General features: G+C 35.7%; 1 protein-coding gene and 1 long non-coding RNA gene across 2 annotated transcripts in view; one reads left to right on the top strand and one right to left on the bottom strand.

The window, feature by feature from the left end:
- LOC128800320 (GTP-binding protein 10-like) overlaps positions 1-9,532 on the bottom strand; it is a 59,743-nt gene extending 50,211 nt beyond the window's left edge. Inside the window, exons 1-9 of the mRNA XM_053965537.1 lie at positions 9,377-9,532; positions 9,016-9,078; positions 7,597-7,662; positions 6,456-6,565; positions 4,377-4,453; positions 3,525-3,623; positions 1,572-1,721; positions 1,270-1,447; positions 404-524 (exon numbers count right to left, since the gene is read on the bottom strand). Of these exons, the coding sequence (XP_053821512.1) occupies positions 404-524; positions 1,270-1,447; positions 1,572-1,721; positions 3,525-3,623; positions 4,377-4,453; positions 6,456-6,565; positions 7,597-7,662; positions 9,016-9,078; positions 9,377-9,493 (981 nt within the window). The 5' untranslated portion in view covers positions 9,494-9,532. The remainder of the gene's footprint in view (positions 1-403; positions 525-1,269; positions 1,448-1,571; positions 1,722-3,524; positions 3,624-4,376; positions 4,454-6,455; positions 6,566-7,596; positions 7,663-9,015; positions 9,079-9,376) is intronic.
- Positions 9,533-9,550: 18 nt separating this feature from the next.
- LOC128800710 (uncharacterized) lies at positions 9,551-10,279 on the top strand. Its single transcript, XR_008435032.1, has 2 exons — positions 9,551-9,793; positions 10,067-10,279. It is a non-coding gene; the product is annotated as an uncharacterized LOC128800710 (long non-coding RNA).
- The last annotated feature ends 5,234 nt before the right edge of the window (positions 10,280-15,513 follow it).

The following is a 15,513-nucleotide window of genomic DNA, read 5'->3' as shown; positions in this document are numbered from 1 at the left end:
AGGAACACATTGAATTTGGGTCATCTGAATATAACCTACATCTTCAAACAACAAATGAGATTTAGTGCAAAACTCATTTTAGGAGAATGGCACATTCAAGAATCCATACAAGAATACAAGAATTAACATTAAATTTTGCATAAATAACGTTAATGTGATTTTCTACGTATTAAATAAGGTTGATGCTAGTATTCTGGGCTAATGACCTACAGATTTTAAATCTCTTTGAGGTAAAGACAACTGCAGAAAGAAAAAATGTTTTCTTGCTCAGCAAATCCAAGAAAGAAAAAAGCACTGGAGACACAGGAGAAAAAAATATCAGAACCCTAATGGGGAAGAATACCAAGCTTATAAAAGCAAAGGAGAAGTTATTAGTCTCTGGAATACAACTCTAAATACTTACAATCATAGGTACTGCAGAGTTTTCAGCTAGCAATGTGGCAATCACCAAGAGGTCATTCCGTAGCTGATAATCGCAGTGCCGGAAGCCACACATGAGGTCTACAAATACTTCTTTCAAAGCACTTAAAAGAAAATGAAATGCATTTTTTACCTTTCCCTTTGATATTCTAATGTTGGACAGCTCTACATATATGAATCCTCATTCAGCATCATACTTTTCAAAGCCTTAGGGTTTAACTACAAGAGAAATAACTTAAAACTTTATTATGAAGTGGATTCTCTTGAGTACCACTAGACATCCTATTTATTTGTAGATGAAAGATGCATGTATTAAAAATTGCATTTTCCATTCTTTGTATTATAATTAATTAATACAAAGACAGTATTTACTCAAATGTGGAGCTGGACATTACTGAATGATTATTGAGAAGAAATAATCCAATCTTAAATAGTTGAAACAGTCTAACTCACTAAGGAAGAACCTGTTATTTACTCCAGCAGAGGATCTAGAAATAAACCTTGTATATCATGGCATAGAAATTCCTTGTAATTTTGTAACATCAGCCTTTCAACAGTGAAGGAATACTGGTCTGTTAAGCCTAATGTAGGAACTTCAAAATGCTGCAATTAACTCTTCTATTGTACAAAGCAATAGATAGAGCTATTCCTCCTGCACTATGCAGCAGATCACCTTTTTCTTGCCCTGTAACAGCAACCACTATGTTAATACTGAAAACTTAATGAGGATGCAATCAGAGACCCATTTGCATTTCTCTCAGTTAATTTCAAACAAAATCCTACACAACAGCATGCTCCAGATTTCTCCAAAATTACAAAATTAATTCATAAAATGCTCCCTGTACTTACTGTACACATTCCAAGCTTCTGAGCTGATTAACAACTTCTTCTTTTGAGGCTTTTTCTAGCAGGTTCCATAGGATATCTGAGGAACGGAACACCAGCTCTCCTGAGGGGTCAGCACCATTTAGACACAAGCAAAGCCTACTGGCTGCTTGGGCCTTCACCATTTGTCCACAACTTATTCCTGAAATTATATAAAGCACAGTAATTAATTCTCTATAGGTCAGTAATTGTTTCAGGAATGTTCAGAGAACAAATGATCTAAGATCAATGGTAATGAGACTATTGAAAGAACAGTTTGTACTAACCAGAGGTAGAAAGATGCTGGAGAACTTTAAGTACCCACAACTTCTCAGTAAGTTGATTTTCAACTAATGCTAGTGACAAAACAAGAGCTTCTGCTAATCCTCCTGCTTCAGCCATCCGGATTTTATAGTTTGGACTTGTTGGCTGGTAACCTGCACATACAATATCTTTAGTTAAAATGCAGTAAATACTCAGAATTTTGATTACTTCATAAAATGTTCATACTTTTTTAAGAAAGGATTGAAAATCGAGTATTATATTTCAAGCAGTTAAGAAAAACAATGCAATACTCAAGAGCTGCTTTTCTTATATCTGAATAGTGCCTATAATGTATACAACAGAGTCACCCTCAAGCAGACTTCAATGCCATAGAAACAAATTACTTGCTTCTTAGAATTTAGACAATGAAAGCAAAAGCAGGGCTATAGAAGTGAAAAACTTTCTTCAGTCATCAGTAACCTAGTTCTCTTCAGTAGCCTGTTGACTAGAGAATTACTGCATTCTATCATCATATTACTTAAAATAGTAAAATCAAAATCCAAACTTTGATTTACAAGGTTGACCTTCTAGTGCGTCCCTGTTTTTACTCCTGGCCATGCATATGCAAATCTGTATTTCATTACTGAATTATGGGGAAGGTGAAGCATTGAGAAAATAAATTTATATTTATTTTTATATTATGATAACTCATGAAAGCAAAGTTTATCTTAAGCAGCTTAAAAATATATATGTGCATATACACACACATATATATCAAATGTCATTAAATACAAGACTGATAAATACAGATAATGCACATGGTGAAATGAGGTTTAACTAAGCACACACTCTGATAGGCTCCAAGTTGAATTACTTTAAAGATAAGTGAACTCTGTAGGGTCAGACTTTGGCAAGATTTACATATACGCTTAGAGATGAAATATTTGACCTAAAATCAGACTGAAACACATTCTTCATTTCAAGATAACGTATCTTATTTTCTAAATTGGAAGAAGAAAAAAAAAATTGCTCAATAACATTCTTTTATCCCAATGGAATTATTTACAGATACAGAACTCAATGCACACATAGCTACTTGCAGGATTTGAGTCTTGTTTGTAAGGTAAAAACACATTTGGGTGCTTTCATGTTTCTAGAATCTTGAAAGGGTTGTAGTAGCAGCAGCTTCTTTAGGCCTCCTAAAATAAATGAGAACTTGTAAAGGGCACAGGACTAGTGCCCCACTGCAGGAGCACAGCAGGGGAGCACACTGACATCAAGCATGCTCCTTGACCTGCACTCTCGAGCCACAGTGTGGCAATATTCACTTGAGGCTGGCTGCCTATAAATACAGTACAGTCTCAGAGCATGTGATGTTTTGCCCCTGTGGGAGGGGATCCATGACTGATTTCACCTAACAGACTCTGGCACCATCAAAGGAATTATATAATAGTGGATTCTGATCATGCCTGAGTTCATGCATAGCCTTTCTGCAGAGATAAGTCACACCATTTATTTAAACCTATGCTCAAATGTGTCCATATACTATGAACTCAATCAAATTTAAATGGGTTCAGATCTATCCCTCACAACAAAAGTGAAACTAGAGCTGCTTCTCTCCAGGCTATATATCAAAACCTGAAAACTACATTTCCCTTCTTATAATTCTGATCCAAACTGCTTTTTTTCCCCCTCCATTACCCACATTTCAGAGATCTTGTATCACTTCACATTTTCTGGATGCCATTTAATGCTAATTTTGTAAGTGTAATAATTCCTTGCACACTGATGAACTTATTTCATACTTAGAATATGCACCTCTATTAAAACATATTAATTATACATTTGCCAATGTTATATATTTAATATATGAGATACAGTAACCAGAGTTATAAAGAAAAATTAATCTATAGCTAATTAAAAGAGGCATTTCAAAGTAGTTGGGATCATCAAAAAATAAAAATACCCTGCTTTACCTGAAAGTAGTTTTCCTAGTAGCTCCATATTATAAAAGCTAACAATACTCTTACAGATTTGTATTTTAACTTGAGAGCTTGGAACTCTCATCAAGTAACCTGTCAAAAATAGAAATAAATGTAATTAACAGACTTTATAATTTTTTTAGAAAGTATTCTTAACACAGTATTCTTCTTTTCACAGCACTTAGTATTGCCGACAAATCTGTAATTTCATGCAGTTTCATTATAAAATATTCAAGAGGCAGAGACTCCCCACACTGGAGAGGACAAAGGCATCTTAGAGGAGTAGCATAAATTTAATCAGTTACCTTCTCTGCTTTATGGCTGCAGACACTTATAAGGCACTGGATGTTATTCCAGAAGTTGTGGAATTCTGAGGAAAGCTACTAAGCTACTACACTAAGCTGTTGTCATCACTACCACATCACTGGAAACTCTTCTAAGCAGATAAGATATGAAATAAAGGGAGCATAGCAGCAGTAAGGATACGTGTTCCTGGCATCCCAGGTTTCAGTGTTTACAGTGATACCCCCATTTCTCAGATCAAAATGAAATTAAACACACTAGATTCACATTTACTCCTTCATCTGCACTGATAACATTTTCTCATGTGGCTTTCGACATTGGCAAATAGGTAATTCTGCTAGCCAATCTTCAGGTTAGCTGCAGATCAAAGTAAAAATTGTTTCTAATATGAAAAAATCACAGAGGATTGAATGAATAATTTAAAGAAATTACCTACATTAGGAGTTCTAAGGAGTAACAATAAATTAAAATCATGCTAATAATACAGTTGATTTTATTGTGGCATAATAATAATTTTATTGTGGCATATCAGATTACACTCACCCAGTTGTGCAATGGATTGTGAAACTTCAACGGAATAGTTTACTTCATCAGATGATTTCTTTTTTTGAAATGGTAACCTGCAAAATGAAAATTGAAAATATTACAACTATGTTTTAATCAACTCACCAGAAAAATTCAGTAGCTGTTCTCTTCTTCCTTGATAATTTTTTCAGTTAAGGACACCTTTTCTAGGATGAATGCATTCTTTGCAATGCTGATTCTACACTGAAAGCTTCATAATCTGCAATCACATGTTGGCAACTAGTGGTAAATGTTCATAGATACTATTTTCATAATTCAAATATGATGCAACAAGACATGCTGAATAAACAAATGTCATTTAAATGTGGAAGACTAAATCCTACAATCTAGACACTATCAGGCTATTACAGAGCTAGGCTATGTACAGACATGTGTAGAGGTGGAAAAAAGGGATCATACTTCTGGGCAAGACCTCTTGAAATGGATAAAAGTAAACCAAATAAACTGAGTCCAAATAGCACAACAACAAATTTATTTTTAAAAACAGGATATTAATAAATACTCAATAACATACTCAAAATACTCAGATATGACATAAACATATAAGTGCTAAAAACTGTCTAACAGTAAACATTACAGTATTATCCTAAGGTCTCTGCAGTACGTACTGTAGAAGCAGCTTTCTGGTAGGTTTACCTTTATAAACACTGCCAGAGAAAAAGAAAGGGGAGAGGAAACAACAGAATAAATACTGGGAGAGGCAGGGGAGATAGAAAAAAAGACACTGAAAAAAAAAAAAAAAGGGGGGGAAGAAGACAGGCAAACAGATGCAGTTACAAAATAATGGGATATTTTACTGGAGAAATTAATGTATCTGAAACTTAATTCTAAAAAAAAAAAAAAAAACCAAAAAAACCAGCTCCTGCCTCTGGTTAAAGGCTTCTCTGTCATATGAAGTAGTAGTGAATTGTGATGGAATTTCCATAGTACGGAACTTAAAGCAAAACTCAAGAGTGCAATTTTCTAAAATATATTCATTGCAGAAACCACAATTAGTGCTGAACCGCTCTAAAAGAGGAAAAGTCTCACAGCTACATTTTATTGACTTCATACACTCATGCTCAATTTCATTATGATTCTAGCAAACACCAGAGAAAATTAAACTCCATGATGTACCTCCTCATTCCCCACTGTGTGGCAGCAAAGAAAAAGCAGTACATCTCAGGGTGCTTAGGGAACTAAAAAAATCAGCTGAGAAGTTCTGTGTTTATTAAACATAACAGCTGACAGGAACCTATGTAAAAATTTACCTGAATATCTGTTATATCTGTTTTACTATGCCACTAGTTTCCACTAGTTTTCTATCTGGTGATTTTTTTTTTTTCTCTTCCTTATTCTCCTCAAATGAAATTAAATACAGGAGTAACTGTAGCTACAAGCACACCATAAATAACTTTACTGAATTACTGAGTAGGCGAAAACTATTGACAAGTATGGATAACACCTAAATTCTATTCTACAGATTACTTTAAATACAGTACGACAACAAAGATGCCCAAAAGTTCATGCAATACATTTTTAAACTAAATATAAATCCTAAATCCTTTTGAGGTTCATTCTCTCCTGTAATATGGCTTGTCATTTTGTAATGCTTACCTTCAGGTATTAGAGTGTCTTTGAGTCACCCTAAGTTTTTAAACTCACTTAAGAACTTGTCTAAAACAGCAAAAACACACCTCAGTACCACTTAGCTGCTGAATCTTTTGATGCCAGCAGTCCCAGATTGACTTAGGCAATAAGAGGCCTTGGGGAACCTTGCTTCCAAGCAAGCTGGGGCCAAGTACAACACAGTTTTGAATTAGGTAAGATGTAGGTGCACAGATAATGAACTGCTAAAATAGATTCCTCATTCATGTCACCAGAAACTGGACACAAGTAAAAGACAGCTGATGAAAAGGAAGGATGATAAAATTGATACCTTGCAGATAGAGGTGCTTTGTAGAAAAATCCTGTACAGATACGTCACTTGCCTTAGAAATGTATAAAGCTGTTAAAAAGCAGTATTTAAATCTCTAAAAGAGGGGCTGAGGTACTTACCCAAACAATTTAATAAGTTCACATAAAGGCTCAGTGAAAGCTTCTTGTTCATTCATTTTTTCTGCACACAGGTTAAGAATTTCAGTAACCCGTGCTATATCCTTAAGGGGCTTTTCACGTGAAATTAAGGAAATCAGATCACCTATACCACTATGAATCAGAAGAAAAAGCTGAAAACTGTGCTCATCACAGTTCAAAGACACAGCCAAGAAAAAATAAGACCAATGTTTACAAAGTTAGGTGTTTAAAAGAAGTATGAGTCAATACTTAAGCTTTTCAAAGCAGCCTTATTTTTACATAAATACAACTTTTGCAAATCTGATTTAGGTGTCTTCTCAGCTGAACTCACTGGAAGCTAAGCACTAAATTTCTAAAAATGGAGGATGAAAAGTTTTTACATCACAATGTCAGATTTACCTATCTAAATTCGGAGACAGGCTTGTAATATTTCAGTTGTTTTCTCCTCTAGTCCCAAGTGACTAACTGAAATTTGAAAATCTGGACCCAAATACATATTGAAATTATTTAATTTCAGGGTAAAGGCACAAAATCAAAGCTGAACTGAGACGGAGAAGTTACTACCAATCCACTGACTCACAGAAACTGCCTTTAAATACACAACTCAGTTGTAATGCGATACCTTAAATCACTGTGCAATTATCTGACTGTATGAAATTAATAACATTTTTCCACATGCAACGCCCTCCTTAGTACTTCTCATTATTTCAGTTTGTACTGTACAGATAAATTAGTCTGACTTCATTTTTCTTTAAAATGTCTCCTTACTGGAAGTCTTTCTAATCTTGCTATTTTATCTGCTGTTTCTTAAGTAGTGGCAATTATTATGCTTTTCTATTCAGAGTTTAAAGTACACCAGTTACATTTTGGACACTTTCAGCCACTGTGCAGGTGAGAACTCTCTATTGAATTTTGTGACAAATGATTCTAATATCCAAGAATCTAGCCAACCTACCAACCTTGGCTGTGTGCACACAAGGAGGCCAGTGATGAGAATGTATATGATCATTCCTGTTCTCCATGGGGAAGCACAGTACAGCATCAAATATTTTACTGAATAGTCAGACTATTACCATACATAAAACACCATGACTTCAGAATTCTAGAGTGGCAAAAAGGATACAAGTCCATTTTCAAAATGCTTGACTACCTTCTTGAGAGTTTTCAGCTGCTCTTTTTCCAACTCTTTCTTAAGTAAAAGAATGAAAAGCATGTTTTAATTGTAGTTTTTGCCCTAGAACCTTAAATGATTATATTTATCCCTTTTTAAGTTTAAATGAAAGTGGAAATCAGATTTAAAAGTTTACAAGACACAACAACATTCTCAAAGTGCTTTGAAGCAGGATTAACTCCATGATGAAGCCTCATTTCTAAGTATGAAGTCTGTTCTCTTGTAACTGAAGAGGCTTTCAAAAACTCCTGTTCAAACGTGTCGACTCTTTCTCTTAAATTCTTTGTGATTCTTTGTAAAGCAACTAAGAAAATCAAACCTATGTCACACACAACATCAATGTGGAAGCATGTAGATCTAAGTGGCTTAGACTGCTCTGCACCACTAGGAAGCAGCCTTCAAATTCAAAGCTGAAAACAACTGAAGTGAGGACATGTCAGGTTGTGTCAGTGATGCGCAGCATTCATTTCATCTCTCCTGAGCACCTGCTACTTGAGTCAGGCCAGGAAGTTGTTTCAGGAGTCTACAAGCCCAGAATCCTATAGGCATTTTATCATATATTTTATGCTTTCTACAGGAGCAGTAAACACTATCATCTGGCACTTTTTTCTTCAGTCAGTAAGTTTATTCCATCAGCTCTGTATTAAAAAAAGGGAAGAGGGGAAGATATAACTACTTCTCTGTGGGGCATTAATTTAAAACATACTAGGTTTAATCGGGTCCTTGTTTAAGAGCATAAATTATCCATATTTTGGATCAAAATTATTTGATGTCTTAGTGAATTTAATCTGCCAAATCATCTTGTGAAGACTAAAAAATCATTTGTGAAAGCCCATGAGATGATGATTCTCCTGTGTGCGTAGGTAGTTGTATTTATTCTTCAACATCGACCTTTGTATATTTCACCTTCATTTAAATTCATCTCCCTGGAGAACTGTTAGCAGTTAACTTGGGCAATTACATAAATTCACAACATACTTTCAATGAGGTTGTATGTACATCTATTTCCCAGCTATAGGTTTCAGTACTCTAAAATTCTCAAAAATGATAGAATTTCTGCATGTCTAGTTTTTGAATGGTCATGCTTTTGTCTTTAAGTTCCTGTGTGATCTTCTCTTTCTCTATGGATTTTTTTTTAATATAAACCCATAACTGACACATTTTCGTTAGTAACAATGATCATCTTTAGAAGCATTCAAATACCAGAAGAAATACTCATCTTTGTGCTCTGTAGCTCCAGCTACCTGTGTTGGATATAATAAACCCATCTGAGTTTATTAAGGGTGGGTGCTGAAGTAACTGTTTAAAGAAACTGTCAAAACCCCGTTACCACCTGTGTAACAGAGATGGCAAGGTACCAGGGTTACTTACTGATCCCGAATCTTGGAGTAGTGCGATGACGTGATTCAAATCCACTGACCTCGATTGTGTATCCTGAAAAAGCAACACTTTTAACCTTTTTTTTTTTTTTTTTTAAATTTTGCTTTTAAGGCGTTTAAAATGTGAAACAGCCGTGTTAAACTAACATGAATTTACTCAGGAGCAGGTAAATTCAAGCCGTGTGCAGAGCACACATCAGGGCTGCTCTCAGCCCGAGAAAGACGGCAGGGGCAGGGGCAGGGGCAGGGGCAGGGGCAGGGGCAGGGGCAGGGGCAGGGGCAGGGGCAGGGGCAGGGGCAGGGGCAGGGCCAGCACCGGGGCTGGGGGTGCCCCTGCCCGCGGGGGAGCTCACCTGGGCTGCGTCAGGGCCCTTCGTGCGCCTCTCGCCGCCGCTGCGAGAGGGGCCGAGAGCGGGGTAGCGAGAGGCCGCCCGTGGGGCGGAGGGCTGAGCCGCGGCCAGCGAGGCCATGGTGGCTCCGCCGCGGCGGCAGCACGGCCCGGCCGTTGCCATGGGAGCGGCGCCGAGGCCCGGCCCGCCCGCACCGCCACAGCCTGCGCGGCCCGGCCCGGCCCGGCCCTCCTGCCGCCTTCCGCTGCTACGGCTCTGCCGCGACCCCCGCGTGGGACGCCCTCCTCCACCCGGGCAGAAAAGTCACTTCGTGGGCTGCTATTTGTGAACGCGACCTCGGCGAGAAAACCATTTCCCACCCCGTCCGGGGCAGATGCTCGGCGGCTCCCACATGCTGGGCAGCTGGAAGGGAAGAGGCCGGTGGGTCCGTAAAAACTAATCATGAAAAAACCCTCGATGAGACGCCACCATGACAAACCCCAGATAGGAAAGTGCTTCTTGGGGTAGCCTGGCAGCGAGGAAAAGGGCAAAAGCAACCTTTTCCTTGCATAGACCAATACAAAAAAGTAATAAAAGCCGGGACAGAAGGGTGAGGGGATGTAGATATCTTCTACTTGCAAACAGTGAGCAGCTGTTTGAGGTTTAGTTGACAGCTGAGATTAAAGGGCAACACAGTGTTTGGTGCACTCACAGGTACCCTACTGGACTGCTCAGACTGGACTTCAGCTGCCAGTCGTAGGATCTGGATACACTTTGGGCAAGTTGCACACATGTCACGTTGGATGTGCACATATCCCAAGTCTTTCAAGCATTCTTGATGCCAACCTCGGTTTTCATTGACAAATACTTAACTACAGTGATTCCAAACAAATATTTGAATATGTGAATAAATGTATTAAATGCTAACATAGCTGTTTAAATCTCCAGATAGCTTTTTTATGAAAAGAAGTGATTGATAACAATCAACAAAGACAACGTTATGGCTCCAACTATAACCAACATAGTCCTTATTTTCATTTTTCCCAGCTTGCATGCTACACCCCTCCCATACTTGCCTTCTGCAGAAATAAGGTGCATCTCACATTTAGTACTCACATACGCTATAGAGTTTTCTTTCCATCAAAGGGAAAATACCCAATATTGTGTATTTGTGTATACACAAAAACACCCATGCACATTCTGCTTTTAGTAGAAATTAATAAAAATTTCTACTAATTTTCTATAATTTTAGGCAAAATTATAGCCTAGCATAGTATAGGACTCTGAGTTTAGAAAATGCAGTGGCCCCTTTGACATCCATGACATCGTGAGCTGTGATTACAGAACACAGGTCATACAAAGGCAGGACTTGTAGCACATTTATAAAAAGTGCCTTCACATGATGTGACAGTGCAGTTGCCAGCCTTGGAGCTGGTGTTGGACACTCTTAATCAGTCCATGTACAGACATCTCTCCATTACTATAACCACTTTACTGGCCCTTCCATGCTCTACTTAAATACTTGTTTCTGTGAACATTCTGTTTTGTATCAGGGCTTACACTGGATGGAACAAGATTTTCTGTTAAGCATCTGAGATTAATTGTGCTGACAATGCTTGTATGTCTTCAGGCATTTAGCTGAAAAAGCTGGATTATATATATTTTTTCCCTTGGTGCCCACATAGGAACTGAAGTTGTATGTATTCAAAGTTTTAAAGCTTATATAAAAAAAACTGCTTATATTTATTTATATTGTTGCCCAAGTGATTTCAAGTTTGGTGGCTCCATGTTTTGAATGACAAATGTGTAGAGAATATACCTAAATTGGGCAATTTAGTCTGTAAATTATAAGCTTAAGTCACATGGCACTTGTTGGCTCACTGTTCCAAAGATCAATTGCAAAGCTCCTTTTGCTCACTGTGCACCTTCTTCAAAATGAAGCTTTTAAAATTTAGGATGAAAGCTACATTATGCAAGTTCGACTACAGGGATTCTGCTGCCCTTGGCAAATAGCAAATGCCCACCCTCAAAATCATGCAACAAAAGAAAGAAACACAAGCTAAAATTTATTCTGCATAAGAAGAAAAAGCAAATACCTTACATTGATTTTTTATTGATTTTTGTGTAAAACACAGTCTATGGAAAAATAGCTAAGAGCATTACTAATAATAGCCCTGTTCAGAGAGACAGCACAAACAGTCTGATAAACACAACTACAAAGAGAATATTACACATGGGAGACATATTATGCTTACTGTAAGACACTGCCAACAAGGCATGAGAAACAATACATAATGACAGAGGTCATTATTCAAGTCAGTTAAATGTGTCATTTATTTTAAAGGCTGTAATCTAATTAATTCAAGCAGTATCATATGGTGATACAACATCAGTACTGCAACATTATTCATTATGTTGATAGAAAATACTACAGGATGAATAGCCAAGAAATCAAAACCTTGTGTATTGGGAGATGCACTGTCTGCAAGGAACTATACATATGCATTCATTACCACTGCATATGTGAAAATATTACACTGAAAAATTCAATCTATCTAATTTTTATGCACCTGATATATCTAGCCTTCAGAGGAAAGCTGTTTCCTAACTATATTCATACTTATGAAATTTGTTGCCACTGGAGAACTCATTGCCTTACATTAATTAATTATTTCCTTTAATGCCAGTTGGACAGCTAATACCGTACAGACTTAAACACAGAAACACACTATTTTACAGTCAATTAATGCTAAATAAAATTATTCTTGGCACATCACATAATTTGCCGTGTTGGAACAAAAAAATAAATGTGGCAACAATTCACAGTAACCATTACCACAAGCTAAAGAACTTCCAAAACAATTACAAAAGAATTAATCTCTAAATAACTAAAAAGCTCTAAATAATTCAAGAACATGTGCACTTCATTAACTTGTACATAGTTGCAACAGTTAATAGAATTTTAAGATAAAATTAAAGACACATGGAACCTATGATAGAACTCTGTTTTAGACAGTGTTAAGAAAGACCACCTTAATATCCATGGAAAACAAATAACCTGTTGGTAAACACATAGAGGTCTTCATTTTATAATGTGTGTACAATTCTGTATCACATATCAAGCACTATTTTTTTAACTGTACAATAATTAAGAGAAATTAGGTTTATTTCATTATGTATTTTCATTAGGCAGTAAAGCAATTTATATAAAGCTACACAAAAATAATTTTATAGCAGGCTATTCCTCAAAATATGTATTTATTCTTCTAAGTAACTAAGATGTCTAAATGAATTTAGTTGTTTATATTTAGGCAATCTAAACTAAACAATTAGCCTCAGTTATTTTTCCAATGAGATGTGCTATGGTGAGTTTATAGAAATCAATATGTTTGGTCACATGAATGAAGATCCCTCATTGGATGAAACATATACTGGATATAAAATTTGCCATGTGCATGAGAGTCATTTACCTTCAGGTTTAACAGAGTCTTGTTAGAATGAATTGGTCCTTAAAGAACACTACAAAATTAAATAACAAGTCAACATGCTATTCCAGTTAGAAGTAAATACATGGCCTAACAGGAAACCGTATGTCCTTTTTGTAGCACAAATATTTCACAAAATGCCTTCATATAGTTGATCTAAAATATTGTCTATTTATTAATACTTCAATATTTCAACCTTTCAAGTAACATATAAAATTAAAACACATTTTTAATTTTCTACACACAATTTGAAAATAGGAATGACTCATCATTACTCTCTCCAGACATCTTTGGCAGTTTGAAATTTAGCAGTTTAATAATTGTTGAAGAAATTTAATGATGAAGTAACTTTTTGCATAGGAAAAGGGCCAATACATTTCTGCATATACTGTCAGTGGATGCATTACAGTACAATATCTATGGACTTTGACAGTAACTTTCAGTTAGTACAATATCACAGTTCTGCAACATTATCACTATTGCATCAAAACAATTAAATAATTGTAGGCAACATGAATGTTAATTACATATTCTACAGAAATGTAAAATTACCATAAAATAACAGCAGCATGTTTAATTTTCAAATGTAGTCAGACTGTCAACAGTAATACTTTCTGTCTAAATCTGTTCAGAGGTATGAAATTCTACTCTCAGTTATACTAGCCCATTCTAGTGATTTTAATTAGGTTTCATGTGTAGGACTGGGGTAGAACACAGCGTGGTATTTATCCCATTAAAATCCAAGATTTGATATGTTCCAAGATTTTAAAAGTTAATTTTATTTAAAGGAACGAAGCACAATGCTTCAGCCTTGTGTGGTTCCACTCTGCAATATGAAATAGGAAACAGTCCAGGACATGCAATTCTGCAAGCCTTTTAAGAAATAAACACCTTTTGGAATGCCATTACAGACAAAGTTAAGTTAGAAGTCATAATTGTTTCTTGTTCTTCATTTTTATGTGAAAATCTCATTTTTACTAGTTTAGGCTCCTGTCTGTCTCCAGCAACAACAGGGTTTTCAGCTGATGTCTAGAATGTTTGATGAAAAAGTGTTGTACTTGTATATCACCACCAGTATCACTAAAATAGCTGCATATTGGAGGAGGAACAATAAAAAAAAATACCCTGAAACAAACTTATTTGGTTTTGGGAAAAAAGAAAGAATGCAAACATTTATTTATTTATTTGATAGATTTATTGAACCTTTTTTCCCTTCTTTATTTTTCTGTTAAAAAAATAGGAAAGTTTCAAATTTCTAAAACATTTGGGAAATTTTTGGAGAACGTAGCTAGTAAATACAGTAATCCAGAGGAAGCACCTGTCTCAAATCCAAAATTATTGATTTCCAAGAGGCTGAGAAGTTGAATTTGGGAAAAAATCACTGGACATCTGCTTTGTTTTTGGAAGCATCTACCACTTGTCAGCTATTGAAGACAAGTCTCAAAGACCTTAGCCTGACCAATTACAGCTGTTATGATTTATTTTTCCAAAAATCGCAAAATAAAATTAATTATTTTTCTTCCAATTGACTCCTCAGCAAGGGTTAAAAAGGAGGATAAATCTGACCTTTCCAACTACTTGAAATTGAAAATTTGTGAAAATGAAGTATCAAATATCTGTTGACCCACATAACATAGTTGTTTTTTTTAAAAAGAATGTATTCACAGACCTCCATTTTCAAGAATCCATTGGCCTCCCTTTCAATACAAAACATGTATAAAGACATATAAAAATGCTTTAATGCTGAAAAAACATCATGCAAGTATTTTATTTTTCATCTCTAGATTTGAACATGCTTAAAATGAAAGGAAATTCAACTGTCTCTCATTTTGTAACAAACCCAGAATATACACAGGCTTGATGTGTAAGTTTGGGGAATTTGGATACTAGAATAAAAATAAAATTTTTGTAGATATTTTGAATTTTAAATTAAATTAAGAACAACTAACATGAATTATTTAGGCTTAGGTTGGCATAACTGGGGCAGAATTTGATTCTAGAATCTTCTTTGTCTGTGAAGCTGTTTGTTTTATTACAAGCAGAAATAATGAGATTTACAGGACCAGTGATGTTTAAGGATAAATTCAAGCTTAATTCTGTGTATTTCTGATGCATGATAGGACAAATTCTTACAAAGCAATAAATAGTAAGAGAAGGTTCAGCTAAGATAATTAGAGGTTTTAAACAGTGCAAATATAAATTAAAAATATAATTTAATACAAGAAAATTAGGACCAAATACACAATCTGATTCACTGAAATAGAGGTTTTGCTAATTAAGCAGTAGCAGCCTGAAGGTATGAGTTGTGTTTGGTTGTTTTGTTAGAGAAGAGTAATTACAACTGACACAGCAGTAGTAATAAGTAATTGTGAACATTATGTAGAATCCAACAGGAAATGCACATGTCAAGGTTTAGCGATTTTTAAGTAAAAGAATAATAATTTGGTTTCTCAAAACTTCAGGCATATCCCAGAGACACTTGTAAAAGTTAGACCTTTATATAAAAATAGAAGATTGAATTTGCACAAAAAGATACTAAGAATTTAAGACACATTCTCGGAAATTCATATATAATAACTGAAACTCCAGTGTAGACACATACAGAACATGAGTATTGTGATGCTTCCAATATATTGGAAGTTTCACAGTGAAAATGGATTTTTATTGTTGCTGAAT

Source organism: Vidua chalybeata, chromosome 1 (assembly GCF_026979565.1).
Source record: "Vidua chalybeata isolate OUT-0048 chromosome 1, bVidCha1 merged haplotype, whole genome shotgun sequence".
NCBI classification, from domain to species: Eukaryota; Metazoa; Chordata; class Aves; order Passeriformes; family Viduidae; genus Vidua; species Vidua chalybeata.
Note: the sequence above shows the minus strand (reverse complement) of the source record. Positions and strands in the feature narration are given on the sequence as shown.